This window comes from Talpa europaea (assembly GCF_964194135.1).
Source record: "Talpa europaea genome assembly, chromosome: 6".
Taxonomy (NCBI): domain Eukaryota; kingdom Metazoa; phylum Chordata; class Mammalia; order Eulipotyphla; family Talpidae; genus Talpa; species Talpa europaea.
The window spans coordinates 42,895,936-42,918,154 of NC_140072.1; the positions used below are offsets into that span (position 1 = coordinate 42,895,936).

At 41.2% G+C, this 22,219-nt stretch overlaps 1 protein-coding gene across 1 annotated transcript; it reads right to left on the minus strand.

The window, feature by feature from the left end:
* Positions 1-291: 291 nt before the first annotated feature.
* CKAP2L (cytoskeleton associated protein 2 like) lies at positions 292-20,733 on the minus strand (the record flags this gene model as incomplete). The annotated part of the gene is made up of 9 exons (XM_084234597.1): positions 20,546-20,733; positions 18,743-18,809; positions 17,115-17,163; positions 11,781-13,036; positions 9,001-9,208; positions 6,403-6,558; positions 3,514-3,577; positions 1,931-2,120; positions 292-517 (listed from the first exon to the last, which is right to left on the minus strand). Exons 1-9 carry the CDS (start codon positions 20,649-20,651, stop codon positions 292-294), a joined length of 2,322 nt encoding a protein of 773 aa, XP_084090723.1. The 5' UTR covers positions 20,652-20,733.
* Positions 20,734-22,219: the final 1,486 nt, after the last annotated feature.

Genomic DNA, 22,219 nt, shown 5'->3' on the forward strand with positions numbered 1-22,219 from the left:
AAAAAAGTATAAATTTTTACCATACCTGTGGCAAATTTATGCATGCTGCCAAACTGGCAAGTTAACAGCTTTAAATAAACCAGACTTTCTGGTGGTGATTTAAAATGTGAGAGTAAGAAACTAGAGAGAGAAAGAATAACTTTCTAAGTCTTGAGAGCTCATAATCTGCCTCCATGATGCCTCTCCATTATTTAGGTTTTCCAGGTCACCTGGACAAAGCTATGCCTTGTCTCATGGAGGTTAAGAAACACCTTTTCTTTAAAAAAAAAAAAAAATTTTTTTTTCAAGACATTATGACTCAAGGATTGGAAACCCCAGTGTTACGGGCAAAGCCTCATTTTTACGGAATATAAAGCATTCTGTTTCTTCCACTTCTAACAGCTCATTAAGAGAAGCCACCACCAGGTCATGCTCTTGCAGCATTTCCGGATAGCGGGACACTGCTCGCTCTATCCTTGCAGAACGTCGCACAGGAGTGATAAGCTTCATGTCTTGCACTTCCGGCATCCCATTAATTCTGAGAGACAGCAAGAGAGGCATTCAGAACCTGACAAATTCTTTGGAAATTCTATTTATTATTCTTTCTGTTCTCTTATCCCATAATAAAACGTGATGGATGTTTCAATGTAGGTTGATGTACGAGATATGTCTAGAGCAGCTATCATCCTGAGGTGGCTTTTCCCCGACTGTCACAACAAACTAGGTGGTGTCCATCTGCTTGCAGAGGGATTTATGGAATTAAGCCGAAATTATGATTTTTACTTGAAGTAAACTACTTGGCAGTTGGTGTTTGTTTATTCCATAAGCTTTCAAAAGAGCTGACAGGTTTTGAGGAAATTGGACCAGTGCCAAATGGGGTTGGACTAATGAATTCTAAAACTCTTTCCAGCTCTTATAATACATTATTTAAAAAATGCCTTTTAAGATGGTGGACCAAATCATAAATTGAAACTGGAACAAGTTGGGCATCTTCCTGGTGAATTTGAATGTATTCCAATAAAAAGTAGCCTAGAAATTAGGTTGCAGAGACGTTTCCAAGTGGTGAATCTGATCGACACCTCACAAAATCGTTCATTATATTAGCCCAAGCAAAAGTAGCAGATCAGTCAGTTGTAAACTCTTAGGATAAATTCTAGAACCAGCAAAAGGTGGTTATCAATCAATTTCTCATTTTCTTCCATCTGTGAGCAGATTGACATGTCTGAGAAGAGGTCAGGACTGGAAGAGGCTTAGTTGTGCTTTTCAGGGAACTAAAATATAGACCTGTGATCCTGATATTTTGTTTGGAATTCTTTCAAGATCACTGATACTTTAGAAAAGTAGGACATTGATATCCTACTACAGTTCCTTAAATTGCTATGGATTTTGCCTTAAATGTTGACTTGCGAAAAAACAAATATTTGATATTATGAACAGCCTCAAACTGTTCATGTGTACCCAAATGCCATCCCTATTCTCCTAGACCTTTCACTGCCCATTCTCACTCATAGCTACAAAGACCACCCTGCTTGGCACTTTGTGCCATGCCTCCTTCTCCCACTCTTTCCTGCCAGGGTTGGTAGGAAAGGTAGGTGGAATCAGTGAGTACAGGACAACTGAGGGTGAAGAGATAGGAGTGAATTCAGCTGGGAGGGGGCAAAGCCATTCCTACACTGCTGACTCAGCTGGTCCTTCCTCACTACAGGTCAGGGCTTGGGGTATGGGGAGGGGATGGCTGTGTGCAGAGAAAGGACACAGATCTCCCTGCCAATGGTTTCAACCCTCCCCTCACCCTCAGTTCCTTCCCTTAGTGCTAAAGACAGACTGCCTGGCCCTCATATGAGGCAGATGTATGAACATACTGTGAATACTCTGGATCTGTGGAGGAGAAAAGGAGAAGTGGATTTGAATTAGACTTGTGAATACAAAACCCGCTTTAGCGTTTACTTACCTAGGGATTTGGGCAACCTGTAATTTGATGCCAGCATGATTATCTTGTTCTCCCTTGGTTATTTGGGGTGTTGCTGTAACCTCCTCCCTTTCTTTTTGAGAAAGACAACATTTTCCAGATTCCATCTTCTTGGCCAGCTCTTCTGTTAAAGTTATATTAGTATCAGCAACTAAGGAATTAGAGGTAATTCCCGTGTGTGCAAGGTCAAGAAGAAAGTAAGATATAATAATCTAATACTTAAGATAAACATGATAAAAATGAACAGGTATATACAGAATGATTCTCCAGTGATCCTCATGAACTCCATATACTAAGCAAAGGGAAATTGATTTGAGTTGGAACGTGTAACTAGTTTTTTCAGGTAAGCCCTGTAAAAGTGTCCTGCTATATGAGGTCATCTTTTTAATCAGCCCCTGGAACATCTTTGGGCCTCTATGCTGCTAGGGGATGAGTCCTTGATGCCCTTTCAACATTCTGCACACCTTCCCCAATCCCTTATTCACTCTTGAGAGAGCTCCTTTATAAAGGGACCAATCACTGACCTTTTACTCTTACACCATATCATGGATCAATTTTCTTGACTCACTAGGGTTAACTCACTTGGCCTTTCTAATTCCCTCACTACCTAGGGATGTCCACATGGCTATCACCTTGGACATGGATAAAAAATGTCTTGTATTAGCACAATTTGCATGATAGCCCAACCAAAACAATTAAAATGAAAGGAAGGAAATTAGATTGAGACAGGCAGGTACTGTAGTTGGAGGGTAGGACTCCAAGAGAGGTCAGCAGGCATGAAAAAACAGTTAAGGAAAATGTCTCCTCATTTCATCCCTTTGAGGAATACTGCCAGATATTATTAGTATATGAATTGTAGCATCATTCCCAGTAACAGTACCACTGAATACATCTAATATATGCCCTAACTCCCAAAAGTAATGGGTTAATTAGCTGTAATGCCACATGACTTGAACATTAAATCTATACTTAAAGGGATAAGATTTGTCATCTTCTAAGATCATAAAAACAACCCACTTTGTTTTCTAACGGTATGTCCCCCCCATTCATATAAAAGATATTAGAAGCAATAATAATGTGCCACTCACTGTATTTGGCACAGTATTCTCAGAGAAGAGGCCTCTCTACAGGTTATGATCAATGACAGACCAATGATAGTTAACTAAGTGAAAAGATTCCCGAGATGGTTATTTTAAAGAGGATAACATGAATTTGGATGTATAAGTGTTGGTGGATTTGTTATGATTAAACATGGAACTTAAACTGAACCATGTCTCCCTTTCGCCTTGATCTTTTCTGGTAAAGAGTCACTTGTCTTCTGCCACCTAGGCCTCCGGGGAAGCAAGACACTCTAGTCTAGGCTGCTCTGGTGAAAACCACCTTTGTCAATGTTGAGCAGTATATGTACTTGTAGAGAAAATCAGCTGCTGCTAATGGCTGAAAGGGTCAGTGCAAAGAAACTTAAGAAGTGAGAGGGAATCTGATAATTCTTTTCTTTTTTCCCGATGTGTTGATTTTCACTTGTGTGGTTAGAGGAATGGATTTAAATACAAAAGTAAAAGTACCTCCTGTGGGTCTGTCTGGGTCTTGCAAAACATTAAGAACAAATTCCCGTAACTCTTGTATTGGCTAGAAGGAAGGAAAAAAATAGATGAACAGCATTGAAAAATTCATGGAAAAATGATCTAACGAACTTTGTTTAACATCAAGTGAACTTATTTTTATAATAAGAATGTTTCCTTTTTTTAACCTTTTATTAAAATAATATTTAAAAGGTTTCAGATGTATAGTTAAATGGAAAACAGAAAGAAACAAAGAAATGTATATTAACTGTTGGCATGCTTGACATTAATGAAAAGATGTGTTTATGGAAAACTTTCCATGATGGAGCTTCTCTAAATCAAATTAATTTTCTTATTAATTATGATTCCATCAAAAATGTGTTCCCTTATAATGAGTCTGGCCCAAAGATGTAAGACTAGCCAAAGAGAAAATGTAGCATACATTTTAGTAATGCTTTCATTAATATTTATTTTTCTCATAAACATAAACGTCATCACAGAAAAATTGAATAATAGGCCAAACTTTAAAAAGAAAATGACCTGTAATCTAATCAGTCAAATACAACCTTTAGTTGGTGCGTTAGGGTAATATTCCACAGCCTTTCCTTCCTTTCTAATTTTATTAGAAAGGAAGGAAATAATAAATAATAAAAAAAATAAATAATAATAATAATAATAAAAAAACATAACATTAAAAAAACTGTTATAGAAAAGTTATTTTCTGAAAAAATTATTTGAGATAGCTTTCCTTTTCTAAAGTATACAAACTATACCACAAAGCAGAACATCATAAATGAATAGTATTTGGAGATTGATCTTTCAGGCCTGGGCTACTGTATCAAATAGACAGTAGTATCAAACAAAAATCCCAAAGCTATTTATATATTTTTATAAAATAAAAAAATGTTTTATGCTTAAGGAAATGGGAATAAATGTACAGAATACATTGCTAAAAGTTAATTACATGAAACATTCATCAAACATATCTTACATTTTTACAGGCTTCTAGTTAAAGATGATGGCTTGAATACACATTTATTTCTAATCTCTCTTGAAACCCTACTGAAATGATAATAAAGTGATTAGAAGGAGGAAATAACGATAAAGGACAGAAGTAGCAATAAGATTTTAGAAGCTAGAGTGTATAAGGAAGAGGAAACTGACTTAACCAATTCAATTTGAATCAAATTTTAAGCTGGCATTGTGCTCACAAAAACAACCTGCTTTGACTTCAGGGTCTCTGAAAGGTTCAGGAATGGATACAGGGTCAAAATCAGGAGGATCATCTTGAGCATCTGTTCAAAAAGTAGCCAGACCTCCAAATTCACGTTGCATATGTGAACTTCATGTAGCTGTGACTGTACCCCTTTACCCTTCATCGTAATAGAAAACTGGGGATGTATTCTCCAAGACCTGGGGGATGTCATGCAAGATTGAGAGACTTGGGGACCTACTGAAAAAGAGGCTACCAGAAAGTTTCCATTCTGATGGTTGAGACTTCTAGCTCTCTTTTCCTTGACACCTTTGGCAATCTGGTTTCTAGTCCCACGAAGGCAATTATAAGAGCCTTCTCTAGAGAATATGCGGTCTAAAAGGAAAGATGTGCAGATACTGATATTGAGCGTTCTTCAATCAATTCTGCCAGACGACCCTATGGTTACAACCCCCTCTATGTATCTGGAGTTTTCAAAACCCACTTTGATATATCAAATGGCCCAATTTCACCAGCATGTAAATAAAGCCTTTAATGAACAAGAGAACAAAACAAAATGAGAGGGAAGGAGACAAACAGACAACGCAAGAAGCAGACTATGGCTCTAGGAAACAAGCTATCCACTCATGCCAAGAAAGGTATAAAGGGAAATTGAGATCCCAGAGTGGCAACCCATAGGGAAGGGGGTGAAGCGTAACCTACTGCTCCTAGAACAGGTCAGAAGAACATGTAGTGGGAGAACAGATCTCTAAGAGAACACCAGACTGATGTTTTGAAAGAATTGAAAAATTTAGACAATCAGAGAATAGGTTAGAAATTAATTCTATAATAAATACTCAGAAAACTAGCAAAGAAAAATGAGACAGTATTTAATTTCAGAAGTAGAAAGTTGAGTTTGAAAGACAAAGTAATAATAGCACATACTACAGGGTTCAATATATTCATAAACTTCTTAAATAAGCATAACAATGTAAACACTCAACAGTGACCAGTGTTCAGTCACTGTTTGAAGGAAGTTTGAAGGACTGCAAAAATCTGCCACGGCGATAGGGGTGTATATGTATATTTTTATTGGGATCTGTGAAAGAGGTTAAATTCTCATCCTACAGAGTTGAGAACGCCATAAATCATGTCTAAAACTGAAAAACCAAGAAACACCAATATGAGCATACTCTCTGAAACTATAGAGGAATGTCTAAAAATGGTCATTTTGCTCTGGGAAGTAGAAAATGGGAGGGGAAGGAAGCAGAGGCCTTAACGAATGAACCGTATGGAGCTATTTATTAACTGTGGTCACCTACAACTCTGATTTTCAACAACTATGGAAAAAGTTACTGTCGAACACATGATGGCATGGAAAGTGGTGTTTAAGTGAAAAGAGTTATAAAACGATGTAACTTTGTTAAAGAATTATATAGCTAGTGGTTTTACTGAGTTTTAGAATTACGAGTTATTTTACGCAAAGGCTCTGAATTACTGATTTATGAATATATATGAACTACTGATTTATGAATGTGCTCAGGTTTAATATATTTTTAGGTTCTTTATGGTGCGGTATGACTTTATAAAATGAATTAGAAGTGTAACATTACATTATATAACTGTCATATAGCAAAAAAGCAGAGAACTCATATGAATCAGAATTTGCAAGAAATCACCCACCTAAGATAGATACTTACTGTTGCCCCATTTTTAATGGCTTCTTCATAGAGTCCAATAACATCAAAGGAGCCTTTACTTGCTAACAACTTTGCTTTGCAGATCCAGAATTTAGCAAATTTTTCAGCCTCAGGAATACTGGACAATACAGTAAATATTTCATTAGAAAGTACACCCTGGGGAAAAAAGAAAATACCCAGAGGTAATTATTATTATCTCACTGTTATTCACACATCTCCTATTAATCAAAGCAGATATGTGGAAATAAGTCTGATCAATAAACTTTAACTTCTAAATATTTCAGTTTTATTGGGGTACAGTTTACATAGAATGCAGCCATTTAAGAAGTACATTTCAAAGAGTTTTGACAATCATCATCATTAAATTTTCAGTGTTATATGAGACAAATAGAAAAATGTCATAGCTAAAGGAAAGGAACATGTTCTACATTTTCATATGGTAGGAAACTAAAACCATAATGAAACCAAAACAAATCCTAGAGTAATCAACATTCACATATTTTTTACATATTCATCATGATATGAACACTGAATGGCAACAAGAATTTCTAAACAACTTTAGAAGTATGAAGGTTAGTGTAGGGTAAATGGTTTTCAGGCTTTTCTGCCCTCCCACCATTAGGATTGCTCTGCCTGATGGGGCACCTGTTGTAAGCTGTGTTGCTTACTTCTGTGGGCCATGGCTCAGTATTGAGATATTCCCCAAGAGACTCAGAGGCAGGAGAGAGGCAGAAGAGAGAAGGGGAGAAAGAACTCCAGAGAAGCCCAGAATGAAGACTTGCCGGGGGCTTGGAAGTCTGCTGGCCTCCTGGCCCCCTGACACCCTTGCCTGCCGTGTACCTGGTTGCTGCACCTCATGTAAAGCTCAGTAAAAGCCTGAGAAAGCCACCGAGGGCTCCAGGACTCTCCTTTACCCGTCTGGTCTGCCAGATCATAGAAAACCTGCTCTCTGGCCATTCCTGCCACTACAGTAAGTAAGGGTCACAGGGGTATATATGCGTGTGTACTGAGGATATGAGCAGGTGTATGTAAAGAGGGTTAAATCCTACTAAAAGGAACTTTGAAAAAGTTTTATTGTTTTTACACAGAACAGAGCAGTGACATGGACCCAGAGGAATATGGGTGAATAAGGGAACCATGTTCACAAATCCAGGTACTGGCACATTCAGCCAAACAGCACCTCGTTTTCCTCCTAAGATGGGGTAGACACAAATGTTTGGGAATCACCAATGATTGAGGAAACCAATGCTATAAGAAAGAGACCGAAACTTCAACAACCAGAAGAATGAACCGTGGAGTAAACAGTAGAGGTAATAAATGTAAGAATGACATTCATATTGCTATCATAAATCTGAAATGGGTTGATACAGAAAAGGATCAACAGAAGGGCAGAATATGGCATGGACAACGGCTGAAGAATAAATCAGTGAGCTGAATATTTGATGTGGAATTCTCCCAGAACCAGTGCAAAGGAACAAATGAAGAATATGAAAGAAAAGTTAAGAGTTCTAGAGGATACATCTATTATTCAGGAATTCCAATATTCATCTCAGAGAATTTCCAGAAGGAAAAATAGAGAAAGAACAAAGTTGAATACACACTCAAGACAGTTGTTTAGGGAAGAAAATTTCCAAGAATTAAATGAAAAATCTGTTTAGGGGCCTCCCTGGTGGTGGAGGGGTTAAAGTCTCAGCATTATTAAGCTATCGCCAGCCACTACTGCATGAGTTTGATCTCCAGCCAGGGAGCTAACCCACATGGTGCAGCTGACCTCTCCTGTCTCGTCCCCTGCTCCCCTCAGTAGTGTATTTCAGTCAACCTGCCTATTCTGCTCCCCACTCTGTCTCTGGTGAATCCTCTCACCCCCCCTCCCCTGCACCTCTGGCCTCAGTTCCCTGCACCTCTGAACCCCAGTTCTTGTATGCATAAATAAATAAAAATAAATCTTAAAAAAAAGTTACATGGAAGAATGTTATATGTAACTTGTACACCACCTACTTTAGCCTTATCTGCAGAAACCAAGATGCAGTTTTGATGTCATTTATAGCTAATAATTCAACTATATACCTGATCTAGCCTTTTGTCTTTTGACTTCAGTTTCATTGACAAAATGTCAGATTTGGACCTTGATACGTGAAGAAGGTAAAATTCCTTTTGGATTCCTCTAGAGCCAAACTGTTTGAGTTAGTTTCCCAACTTCTCTGTGCCTCAATTCCACTTGTAAAGTGGGCACAGAAATAGTTATTATGGGGCCTCCCCTGGTGGCGCACCGGTTGAGCACTGGGTTGCGAGGCTGCCCGCAGCCTCCGCAGCCTCTGCAGCCTCTGCAGCGCCAGTTCGATCCCCGGCCACCGGCGAGGATCCGACAAAAAAAAAAAGTCATTATGATTAATTACATGACATGTAAGTAAAGTGCTTAAAAACAGTGCCTGGTATATAAGAGCTATTATTTAAGTCAGTGTCATTATTATTGTTATTCTTTTCCTGTATTAAAATTCAGGAGCTAAATTTCTGCTTAGACAGAAGTTATATCTCCTACACAGTATTTAAGTATGAAATTCAGTATTAAAGCTTTGGGAACACATTCACTTCACTTACCCTTTCAATGAGATGCAGACATTCTGTCAGAGTGTTGTTAATTTTATTGGAGAGTTCAAGTTGTGCTTTCTTTTCTTCCTCCTCTTTTTCCATGCTCTTCCAGAATGAAATATTCATTTCTTCTATTATTTTTCTTTTTGTTTTAAGTTCCATAGGTGGTCGTTTATAGATTTTCCCCTTAGATTTCTTCCATTCTTCCAGTTGTTTCCTTGTATGCAAATAAAGGGGTGGAATGGTTTTAGGACTTTTTGGGTACATAGTCAAGCTTCTAAAGTATATGAATATGTATAGATTGACTATCATTAAACACCTTCAACTGTAGACAAAGTCAGGAAAATGGAATGCAAAACAATTAGCAAATGGGTAATGGCAGCTGATTGCCGGGACCTCCAGAAGGCAGATGACAGAGGGATTGCTGGCATTAAAGGTGGTTAGCATCTCAGTCTGTAAAATCCTCGACTTCATGATTATTCTTCTTTACCTCTGAAAATTTTCATTTCACCTGTATGACACCTCTGACACTGGCTTCCTTAAGATATCGCTCTGTTTCTGAGATTACTAACTCACCATTCCGTAGCTCTAACTATACATTTTCCATCTGCCATTCAACTAGAGCTGACTCACCAAACCTGCATTCTGCCTTCAATAGGGTCTTGGCTATTCAAAGTGACCCACTTTGCTCAGTTCTTTGGCTTCTCCTAGCCACATATGACTCCCTTTTCCATAAACAATGGATGCTTTTAGGATTCTCTGATGGTGCCAGGTCCTAATACTTCCTTTTCCTGACTGTTCACATTTTCCAATCTTGCATCTAATAGTTGATAGACTACTGTTGGAAGAGGTACCAAGACATGCAGTCCCAAGTGATTAGATGTAGGCATTCTAGCTTCTTTAAACTATAACTAAAATGTACATTTCAGTTTCAGATCTCTTCCTTGAGCCTCAAAATTTATAAAATCCATGGCTTAGTTGAGATCTTTTCTTTGATGTCTAGCAGGCATTTCAAATTTAAATTGTTTGAAACAAAGCTCTTGATTTTCATTTTCAAATCTGTTCCCCAGAAGCCTTCTCTATATTGGTAAATAGGATCCAGATCTACCCAGTTACGAAGGCCTAAAAGTAGGCGCTGTCTTTGAATAGTACTTTTCTTTCCTCCACATCTGACATGTCACTGAACAGACAGTACTGCTTCTGTCTCTACTACCACTATCCTTGTCCACACACTGCCACCCACTGCCGGAAACGCTGCAGCAGTCCTCTAACTCATCTCCTAGCACCCACCCCACCCCTTAGTAAATTCATCCTGTGTACAATAGCTGGAGTGATCTTGTAAGTATAAACCAGATTGAGTTACTGCCAGGAACTTCCCAGGCTGACAGAATAACATTAAAAATGTTTTCCAAGGTTGAAAGGCATATTGTAATTTGACTCCAACCTACCTCTCTGACCTCAATTCATAACACTCTTCCTCTCACCACTCCTTAGGAGCTGCCTTCAGTACCTTTATCCAAGCATTCCTGCCTCAGGGGCTTATGATCAGTGTTCAGCCCTCCCCTCAAGTAACACCTCCTTGAAGAGGTAATTACTTGTCATTATCCTGTCTTATATATCAATGTGTTGATATGGCTGAATGTAGCCATACTTCAACCTATAATGCCTTTTACTACCATCCTGCTATACCTTTCACCCTTGTCAGGAGACTCCTTATCTTTTACTCCAACAAAGAGTACAAATTCACTACATTATGAGACTATGGCTGGCCCTATGCAGAAAGTGTACAAAATCTTTTAAGTCAGTTTTCAGCATATTAACATTAATAATGAGCAACTTGAGGTTCTAATTTCTAATTTCTGAACTCTGTATTTGAACTGATTGTTCCTTTGTCTTGGCTTACTTTCCAAAACTTGGCCTCATGTTGAGTTTCATGATCCTTCTTCCATGATAACGTTTCTAGATTAACCACTGGTCTGCTTGACAAGAGATGGCAATCTTCCTACTTTCTAACTTTGTAAACTCACTATTCCTCCCACTTGCCCACTTTTATTGCTGTTCAGTCCCTTAAGGGTACTTCTTAAGTAATTAGTCTATATCTATAAACCTTATTTCTTTTTTTTCTCTCAAAACATGTTTTATTTTTTAAAAATAATAATTTTTTTATATCACTGTTCATTTTCAAACAATATTTGCTCCTCTCGCCGCCCCCCCACCTCAGGTGTAGTCCCTATAGAATTTCCTTCACTAATGTACCTGTGCACCATCACCACGTCCCCTGTGCTCCTCCCTCCCTCCCTCCCTCGGATCCCTCTCCTTCCTCCTCCCCTACAGGATATCTCTGGTTTATAATTGTTGTTTTTGTTTTGTTGTGTTTTGTATTATTATTTTTTTACACTGGTGTCTTACTGGGTTCCCCTATATTCCTGCTGTAAGTGAGACCATCTGCTATTTTTCTTTTTCCTTCTGACTTATTTCACTGAGCATGATTCCTTCTAGCTCCATCCACGTTGCTGCAAATGACATGAGTATAAACCTTAATTCAAAAATTCTACGCTTCAGTTTCTTAAAAAAGTTATCTCTAGCATACAGAAAATGAGAGAATGATTTATAACACGGGTATCATTTAGCACTGTCATGTCTTGATATTTTTGCATCTGCTTTAAATGTTTTAAGGGTTAGAGCTAAAATTTACTCAGGAGCCATTATTTATGACCTACTTCCTGACTGTGATGGTCAATCTGGCACATTATTCTAAATTGTAAATTTTTGGAATTAAAGTAAATTACCTGCGATCCTCTGCTGTGGTCTTCTTTTTAATATTTGTATTAGCTTGGGTCCCATTTGGGAGTCTCCTTCCATATATGGTTGTGTTACCAGCTTGAGTTTTTGGAGCTGTCTTGCTCAAAAAACAGTTTCGGGGAAGAGTTTTTTTCAATTTGGAGTCCAAAGTCCGTGCTTTTTGTTGATAGCTGTTATTGTTTTTATTCCCATTGGTTCCACTTGCTCTTATGCTAGGGGTGCTTGGAAAGATTGAATGAAAGTTGCCAACTGTCAATTCAGGCTTTTGGCTCATGGCTTTTGATTTTTGCAGTACACATGACGTCTGAGATTTAAAACAAGGTTGTGTGGACTTCTGATCTTGCTTACTGTTAGGATGTCTGTTGTTAAATCCTTCCCGAAGCAGACTGGGGTGTGTCCTGGGTTTGGTACCTCTTACTTTCTGTTCGGTAACAGTGTATGACCTCAACTTAGTTTCATTCGTACTTTCATATTTACTCCTATTAATCTTTATATTCTTTATGTCCTTGACTACTGGTTTCTTTGATGCTTGAGTTCTAGTAATAGTTTGAACAAAGTGAGAGGGAACTACCTTTGTGGGTTTTTCTCTTGGTCTGATAAGATCTGCTTCTCTAGAGAATTGCTGTGACTTTATTGGTGGAACCCTGATCTGTGTTTCCCCAACAAATTGTTTATTAACTCTGTCTTTTAGAACAGCACTATTCATTGAATTTCTGCTCAAGGCTTGTTTAGGACGCAAATTGTTCTTGGCTGGATTGTAAGAGTCAGTTTTTGACTTATTTATGGCCCATAATTCAGGATTTGGCTTCCTCTCAGAATCTAATAAAGTTTGGGGCAAGTTCTCTTTGGTCATCTCTTTCAGAAAGCTATCGGAGGATTTATTTTCAACATGGGTATTGTCCGCAGAGTCTGTGAATTTAGCATTTCCTTGATCTGTTATCTGTTGCTTTATAGTTTTAAATTCTGTTATATTAAGTGATCCCATGGTTTTCCTTGACCGTTGTCCACTCGTGGATGATCCAGCTTCATGTTGCTGTTGATTGCTGCTAGAAAGCTTACAGTTAGGATTAGAAGAAACACATCCTAAAGTCAGCCTTTTGCCCACAGGTTTTGGTGGTTCCAACTTTGGCTTCTGGGACTCTGTAATATTGGAAGGTCTGGGCTGATGTTTAGTGTTGAAAGGTCTTGCAGCTTTGACAGGCAAAGCAACATGGTTGGTAACATTCTTTTTGGGTCCAAAAGCCTGAAAAAGACAAAGAAAAAAATTCATAACAATATCTCATTGCTCTTAAAATAATAATGCAAATAATGTGTTTTAAAACATGCTAGAAAAAGTTATTTAAAAATTTCACTGAAAAAAGTTGAATCCTGAGAAAATAAAGTTTCACTAACAGATGATTTTTTATAACTTGAATTGCTTTCAGAAATATTTCAGTCTTTTTATTTGATAGAATTAAGCAGAGATGCAGTGAATATACAAATATTGCTCTTTTAAAAAATAAATTTGCCTCAGTTGAACAAATACTTGCTGAAGGCACATTGTGTCCCAATGAAAGATCATTCTAGGGACTCTGGAAAAATACACACATAATAATGTATTATAACTTAATAATTACGTTAGGGCACCTCCCAACAACACAGCTTCTTCTAGTATTTTGTACTGCTACTTTTTTTTTTTTTTTTTTTAAAGAAAACAATACTCCCTTTGTAAAGGTCACAATGTCAATCAAAAACTTTGTGTGAGGGGCCTCCCTGGTGGCAGATGGGATTAAGATGTAACCTATGAAGCTGTGTGCAGCCACTGCAGCATGAGTTCAATTCCCCAGCCGGCCAGGGAGGTGACCCACATGACTCGCTGCTGCTCCCCTCAGCAGTGTATTTCAGTCAGTCTGCCTGTTCTGTTCCCCACTCTGTCTCTGGTGAATCCACTCACCCTCTGCATCTCTGGCCTGTACCCCAGTTCTTGTATGCATAAATAAATTAAAAAAAAAAAACAAAAGAAACTGTGTCAAAAATAGGCAAAAAAGCTAAATAGACATTTCTCTCCAAAGAAGACACACAGATGGCCAACAGGCACGTGAAAAAATGCTCATCATCATTTATCATCAGGGAAATAAAAATCAAATTCACAATGAGATACCATCTCACACCTGTGAGAATGGTCCATATCAAAAAGGCCAGAAACAACCGGGATTGGTGAGGCTTGGAGAAAAAAGAAGCCTTGTGCACCGTTGGTGGGAGTGTAGATTGGAAAATATCCCTATGGAAAATAGTGTGAAGGTTTCTCAAAATATTAAAATAGAAGCACATATAACTTAGCAATTCCACTCCTAGGTATCTACCAGGAATCAAATTAGTAATTTAAAGGAATATATACATTCTTATGTTTGTTGCAGCCCTATTTCAATAGTCAGACATGGAGCCTCCCTGGTGACACAGGGGTTAAAGTCTCAGCACTATCAAGCTACCACCAGCCATTTACAAGTGAGTTGAATCCTGGTGGGGAGCTAGCCCACTTGGCACAGCCCACTTCTCCTGTCTGACCCTCCCTCCCTCCGCTACTCCCCTCAGCAGTATATTTCAGTAGATCTGCCTGTTCTGTTTCCCACTCTGTCTCTGGTGAACCCTCTTACCCCCTGCACCTTTGGCCTATACCCCAGTTCTTGTATGCATAAATAAAAAACCCAATTCTTTAAAAAAATTTAAGATAGGACTTTTATTGATTATTTTATTGTAGATAAAAGTATGTGCTGCTTTCAAAAGGCTAATTTCTCCCATTTAAACCTTAAGCATGGGGGCCTCCCTGGTGGCGCAAGGGGTTAAGACACGTACTATGAAGTAATCCACTGTCAGGGAGGTGACCCACAGACCTCTCCTGTCTTGACTGCTGTTCCCCTCAGCAGTGTATTTCTGCACATCTGCCTGTTCTGCTCCCTACTTTTGTTAGGGGGAAAAGGATGTCCTAAAGCTAATTCCATACAGGCTTTGTGGACTCCACCCCCCACTCTAGACCGGGTGAGGACCCACAGCCAGGCAACCAGTTTTATATCGGGGTTGCTCCGTAACACTATGTCTCTGGTGACTGCTTTCACCTGCCTCCCTCTCCCCATCTCTGGCCTGCACCCTAGCTCTTGTATGTATAAATAAATAAATCTTTAAAAAAAAAACCAAAAAACCTTAAGTATGTTACATTTCTTTACCATTCTACACACAATCTACAGAATCATGCCTATTAGGAAGTATATTCTTTTTTTTTTTTTTTATATAGAGGCATGTTTGTTATTTATTTATTTGTTTTGTTTTTTGTTTATACATGCACTGGGTACAGTCAGAAGCGCGGGAGGGTGAGAGAATTCACCAGAGCCAGAGCGGGGAGCAGAGCAGGCAGAAGGACCGAGGTACACTGCTGAGGGGAGCAGCGGGCGGCAGGAGAGGTCTGCGCGCCATGTGGGACCCTCCTCCTGTGGCCGGGGAGCAGCTGGGGATCGAACTGGCGCCGCAGAGGCCGCGGGCAGCTTCGCAACCCAGCGCTCAACCACTGCGCCACTGGGGAGGCCCGGGAAGTAATTTCTTTTTTTTTTTTAAAGATTTATTTATTTATGCACACAAGAACTGGGGTACAGGCCAGAGCTGTGGGGGGATGAGGGGATTCACCAGAGACAGAGTGGGGAACAGAACAGGCAGACTGACCAAAGTACACTGCTGAGGGGAGCAGCGGGGAGTCAGGAGAGGTCTGCTGCGCCATGTGGGCTGCTCCCTGGTTGGCCCAGGATTGAACTCGTGCTGCAGTGGCTGCTGCAGTGGCTGCGGACAGCCTTATAGGCTGCATCTTAACCCCTTGCACCACCAGGGAGGCCCTAGGAAGTATATTCTTGTTAATTAGCTTGGAAGATCCAATATAAGTATTCTTTTTTTTTTTTTTTTTTTTTAAATAGAGGCATGTTTTATTTATTTATTTATTTGTTTGTTTGTTCGTTTTGTTTTTGTTTATACATGCACTGGGTACAGTCAGAAGCGCGGGAGGGTGAGAGAATTCACCAGAGCCAGAGCAGGGAGCAGAGCAGGGAGCAGAGCAGGCAGAAGGACCGAAGTACACTGCTGAGGGGAGCAGCGGGCGGCAGGAGAGGTCTGCGGCCATGTGGGACCCTCCTCTGGTGGCCGGGAAGCAGCCAGGAATCGAACCGGCGCTGCAGAGGCTGCGGGCAGCTTCGCAACCCAGCGCTCAACCGCTGCGCCACCGGGGAGGCCCTATAAGTATTCTTTTTTAATGACTACTGAGTTATTTGACTTCATGGTAGAATAACAAAGTGGTTACGACCGCAAGGTCTCTGCTTTGTCACTTAATAGCTATGGAACTTGGGAAGTTACCAAATGTGACTCAGTTCCCTCATCTTCAAAATAGGCTACTAATCGGACCTACCTCCTAAGGCAGTAAGGACTCAGTAAATTAATGCAAGCCAGAAAAGTGCCGGGTACATAGTAAATATTCAATAAATGCTTGCAATTTAGATTTCTAAAATACATCTAAGAGGTTTTTTTATTAATAACACTGAAATTCAATATGTTGTATTTTTCAAAAAATAATTCTGTCTTATTAGATCAAATTGTTCTTGTATTTATGAGCAATATCTTTGCAATATGTGTTCTTTTTTTTTTTTTTTCCAAAGATTTATTTATTTATACAAGCACTGGGTACAGTGAGAAGCGCGGGAGGGTAAGAGAATTTACCAGAGCCAGAGCGGAGAGCAGAGCAGGCAGAAGGACCGAAGTACACTGCTGAGGGGAGCAGCGGGCGGCAGGAGAGGTCTGCGCGCCATGTGGGACCCTCTTCCGGTGGCCGGGGAGCAGCTGGGGATCGAACCGGTGCTGCAGAGGCTGCGGGCAGCTTCACAACCTAGCGCTCAACCGCTGCGCCACTGGGGAGGCCCTCAATATGTGTTCTTTAGGTTCTTACGTATCTATTACTTTTATCACTAATCATTCAAAATAAATATTTTTAAATTTGTTTTTTAAAGCTTTATTTTATTGAGGCAATCAAGAGCTGGGGTATAGGCCAGAAGTGTGTGTGTGTGGGGGGGAGAGGATTCACCAGAGACAGAGCGGGGAACAGAACAGGCAGATCGACAGAAACACACTGCTGAGGGGAGTAGCAGGTGAGGCAGGAGAGGTCTGCTGCGCCATGTGGGTTGCTCTCTGGCTGGGCGGGGATCGAACTTGTGCTACAGAGGCTGTGGATAGCTTCATTGGTTGTGTCTTAACCCCTTGCACCACCAGGGAGGCCACCAAAATAAATATTTTTAAAAAGACTAATATCTACTTACAGATTCAGAAGGTGGATTTGGGCAATTATTCTTAGCTTTCAGGTAAGGCCTACAAAAGGCAAAATAAGATTCTTAATATAGCAGGATCAACAAGGCTTGGGAAGTATAATGATTAAAACTTATTATGATTAGAATTTTAAGTCATTAGAATTTTAGCATATGGTAAGATATTTAAAAATTATATTCACTAATAAGTTTCTTTGTCATCCCTTCCTTAGTTCTATTATTCTACTCCTTAGAGACAACAACTGCTCTTACCCACTTTTTTTTTGGTGAACCTTTCAGAGATATACTATGCATAAATTTAACATTCTAACAATAGTAATAAAATACGCATTTTCTTATTTGCATAATCCCACTCAAACATAATTTCCTATGATCCAGACACTAGAGATAGAATGCCAAACAAGATAATTGCTTTTAAAAAAAATTCCTTGTTTTAAGTATCTTCAAATAAAGACTTTTCTTGGGGGTGGGGAAGGTGGTATAATTTTAAAAATAGTTATACAGAAGAAATCTAGGTAGTTAGAAATTGCAAAACCAAATAGGAAAACAGAGCAGAATTTAGAAGGAGTCATTCTCCAGGAATCAAAAACTATTGCCAGACTAATAAGGATTTTGATCATAACTTAATGTCTGTTTCTCAGGAACAGAGCAGGAACATCTCTGTTTTGTTAAGTACTATATCTCCAGAACCAAGAGTGACTTATAATTAATAATTAAATAAATGGAAAAGGTTGATTTAATCAAGGATATAAGAGTCAAGTAGACAGACTAAAATAAAAAGTAAAAGCTAACTTTGTAAAAATTAATTTTCAAATAAAAATTTAGCAACCCAAATGGGGAGAAAATATATAAGTGCTAAGTAAGTGGGATAAATAATACCACAAAGTCGGCAAGATGCTAACAAAAGGTAAAAGAAAAATGGTTATGTTCTGCTCACATCAAGAGTAAGTTCTAAGGGAAATGACTAATAAGCTCTGTCTGGTTGTAGGATGCTGAAGTGCAGTGATTGATGGAGAACTGACTATAACTGGCTCTTTAGTTTTAGAAAGAAACACTGGAACTAGCATTATCCAGCTCCTTGACAGACATTGCCTTTATGACAATTACTTTCTCAGGTAAAAGAATAGGGACAAGCAAACTCCCAGCATGGTAGGTAACAGATTCTCCTTTCCTTGTTTTGCAGACTGTCACAATAATGCTTAAATCTTTGCCAATGTACTAGATACTGCTTGGACTGGGGCCCTTTTCTAATTATCACAGGATCACAACACAGCCTCAGTAGATTGAAAGCAAAATGACTATGTTTTATTTATTTAAAATTTTTTGTTAATTTATTTTTTACATCATTGTTCATTTTTAAGCAATGTTTGCTTCCCCTCAACGCCCCTAACCCCTCCACTTCAGGTGTAGTCACCACAGAATTTCCTTCAGCAATGCACTGGTGCACCATCACCACAGACCCCTGTGCTCCTCCCTCCCTCCCTCTGTTCTGTCTCCCCCCTCCTCCCCTGCAGTAAGTCACTGATTAATAATTGGCAAAAGGACTATGTTTTGAAGAGGCTTTGGATTGCTACTAGCAACTGGGGCAACAAAATTTGCATAACCGCGGGAGACAAACTCACTTGGTGTTTTGGCATTTCAGTTTCCCCTTGGCTGCTAGGTACTCTTGGAGCTTCCTCTGGCGTTCTTCTGCAAAACGGACAAGCAAACAAACAACAGGGCTTCAGCTCTAGATTTTAACCAAATGAGTTATAATCTAAAAGATGACACTTTTCTGCAGTGACTTTGGTTTTGAGCTATTTATACAGTCCCTGGTCCTGTAAGTTGGTCTCCAAGTTAATATCAACAGAGACACTAGAATTTATAGGCCAGTTTCTTTACTAAACTCTTCACACATTTTTGTCCTTAATTCATACAACACTCCTATGAGGTATTTGCAGTCTGAAATTTAAAGAGGGTAAGTGATATGCTGCAAAGTTACCCTCATATGTGGCAAAGCCAGGATCTGAAACCAGGTGTGTCTGACTTCAGAGCCTTAGCTTGTAGCCACTAGTCTTAGTTACAACTTTTTATGCTTTCTTTGCCTGAAGACATTCTGAACTGACCCACAGGAGCTGGCGAATAATTGCTTTTTTCTTCCTCTGACAGGGATTTTTTTTTTTTTTTTCATAGAGATCCTTATATGGTTTCTATTGGGACTAGGGACAACATAAGCCAGGTTAGGAGGCTCATGGCCAACATGTATTATATGGTGGCTTTCTAAGCAAGGCATTTCTGAGGGATGAAAAGTAAGTATTTCTGTCTTCACGAAGTTTCAATCTAGCAGCTGAGATAAAAAAAACACAAAGATAATTATAATATAAGGTAAAATCTAGGGGCCATAAGAGAGGGCCAAAGAAAGAATTATGAGGGTTCAGAGGTGGGGACTGAGTGAGGGGAACAGGTGGTTGGAGAAGGCTAAAATTAAATGACCAAAACCAAAACACCCTCCCCGCCCCCCCCAAAAAAAAACAAAAACCAAACATCTAATCCTAGTTGCTAGTTGTGGTTCTGACTATCGCATCTCTAGGAGACAGCAGGCAGAAATGCAACCTTTTAGGTCCAGGCCAACAGTGATAGACCAGAGGCTACTGGAGTCTCCTGGGTTGGAATTCCAGTTCTGTGACTTTCAGCCAGTTAGCAAATCTTGCTGCTGCTGATTCTTTAAGATGGGCGCAGAAATGCTCATCTTTTAAGCGTTGCCATATAAAGTGCCCAGGACCTGGCAGACAATCCGCAGTCATTATCACCAAAACCATCAACACACTGTGTGCCCTGGGGAGCAAGAGGCATCTGGACACGAGTATTTGGAAAGGTAGGCAAGGGCTACCAAGCAAGAAGTGGGGAAACCCAGGACCCTCGGCCATCGGGGCAGATCTAGCCCAGCAGAGCAGCCTTCAGGGCCCGCAGCCTCAGGAGGTGAAGGCTAGAGCCAGGTTGGGTGGGACCCCGCTTCTTGACAGCTGTCAAAACTTGGGCGGGGCTGCAGGGAGGAACACACCCAGGTCTGCCAGGAGCCCAATCTGGGCCAGGGGAGCGCTTTGCTTCCTACTGGATGTGCGACCCCCGGCAAGGGGCTCAGTTTCTTCACCTGAAACGAACTGACAGTGACAGCATCCTGTCCCACAGGTGGTCGGAGGAAGGCGCTGGCTCGGGCCGGACTTACAGGGAAAATGCCCGCGAGACACCTGGCCCCCGAGCCAACTCCCGCGCCCTCGGCCCAGACGCCTGGCCAGGGCCGGGGACCTGGGCTCTCCTCAGCGCCCTGGGGGAAACTGAGGCAGGCCGGGGATCGGGGGCCGGCGGCCGCAGAAGGGGCTGAGCGGGAGGCCTCCCTGCTCCCCCCCGCGCGCCCGCGCCTGCAGGGCGGGCCAGGGCACACTCACCCGCGGCGGCGGCGAGCCCGGGCGCCACCATCGCGCCTCTGCTGCGGCTTCTTTCAAAGGCCGCGCCGGGCGCCGAGGCCTGCGCAGCGCGCGCGCCGGTTCTCATTGGCTCCGCCGGGTTTGAAAGTCGCCGGGCGGAAGCAGACGGGGGCGGGACACAGGGGCGACGCTCGGCGAGCGGCCCCGTTCTTGGGCCTGTGATTGGAAGAACTTGCTGCTGGGCCGTTGGCGTTCAAGGCGGCGGCTTCGGGGCCCGCGACGGGTGCGTGAGTCTGCCCGGCCTGCTGGGGGCGGGTGGGGCGCGCGCTCGCAGAGTCGGGGTGCCCAGAATCGCGCTCAGCCTGGCGCTCTGGGAGCTGGGGGGCAGCTAGAGCGAGGCTGAGCCGCCTTGTTCTCGCACCCCGAGTTCATACCACCGTCCCGATCGGGACTTGGTCGTTCTCCCGTTAGAGAGTAACTCCCCACAGCCCGCCCCAGGCGCTGGCAGCCAGCATCCTGCCTCTGGCTGCTCCGCGTATACCCTCGCATAACCTTGTGTAGATGAAACGTGCAGTGTTGGTCTTTTTCTGACTCACTTAGTTCACTTAGCGTGAAGCCCGCAGTGTTGATTTGTGTTGCAGTACGTGTGAGAGTTTGCTTCCCTTCTCAGGCTGAAAGCCTCTTGTTGTATGTTTATCCTCTCTCCTGGATGCTTGGGTGACTTCCACCTTCTGGCTCTAGTAAATGCTGGTGAGGAGAAAATATATTGTTGAGCAAATGAATATAATAAAGATCCCAGCAGAACTTCCAGCCCAGGTGCAATGAACATGCCAATGCAGGCATAATCAGCAAGTTTGCTTACTTACAGCTCCTTCCCTTTCAAGATTCATGGCCAGGGCCTCAGCACTCTTATCTGCAAGGTCGGGCAGCAGGCCAAGCTGGTGTCTCTCTCCAGAGCCATCCCTGAGTGCTTGCATCTTTCCCCCCTTGCCTTGCCCCGATTGTCTGGGGACTTTGCCTGCTGAAAAACGATGTTATCAATGTAACAAATATGGACACAGTTTTGTATAAAAGGAACCCTTGGTTTTTAAAGGAGGGTGGAGGGGGGCTCAGACCTTACCGGGCTACCCAGGTCTGGGACCTCATGCATGAGTAATAAAGCTTCTCCTGAAGTACCGCTGGTTCTTCCTCTGCCTGGGTAAAGGGCTAGAATTTATTTCTCCAACACTGTGAACTTGAGCGTTGGCATATATAATTGTTGGCATATCCTCTGTGAATTCTTTGGGGTATACACCTAGAAGTGATGGTTGGATTTTTATGGCACCTCTTTTTAAAATTAAAAAAAAAATTCTTATTACTCAGGTAAAATTGTTTTATAACAATGTATATGATTTAGGGGAATAGGGTCACATTTCCTCAGAGGTATGTCACCACAACACAAAAAAGGACCTATAATTCTTTACATTAGACCATTGGGCTCCCCTCTTTCCTTTGCTCCCACCCCTCCTGCCCTCCCGCCCCCTTCTCATAGTCTCAATTTTGAAGTCATATTTCTAGGCTTTGTTTTGGTTTAGTTTTGTCAGTTTCTCTATATTCCACATGAGAGTGAAATCATCTGATATTTGCGGTAGAATAGTCTTGTCCACTCCCCCCCTCTCCCCCCACAGCCCAATGCCAAAGCTTGGGAATGGCAAC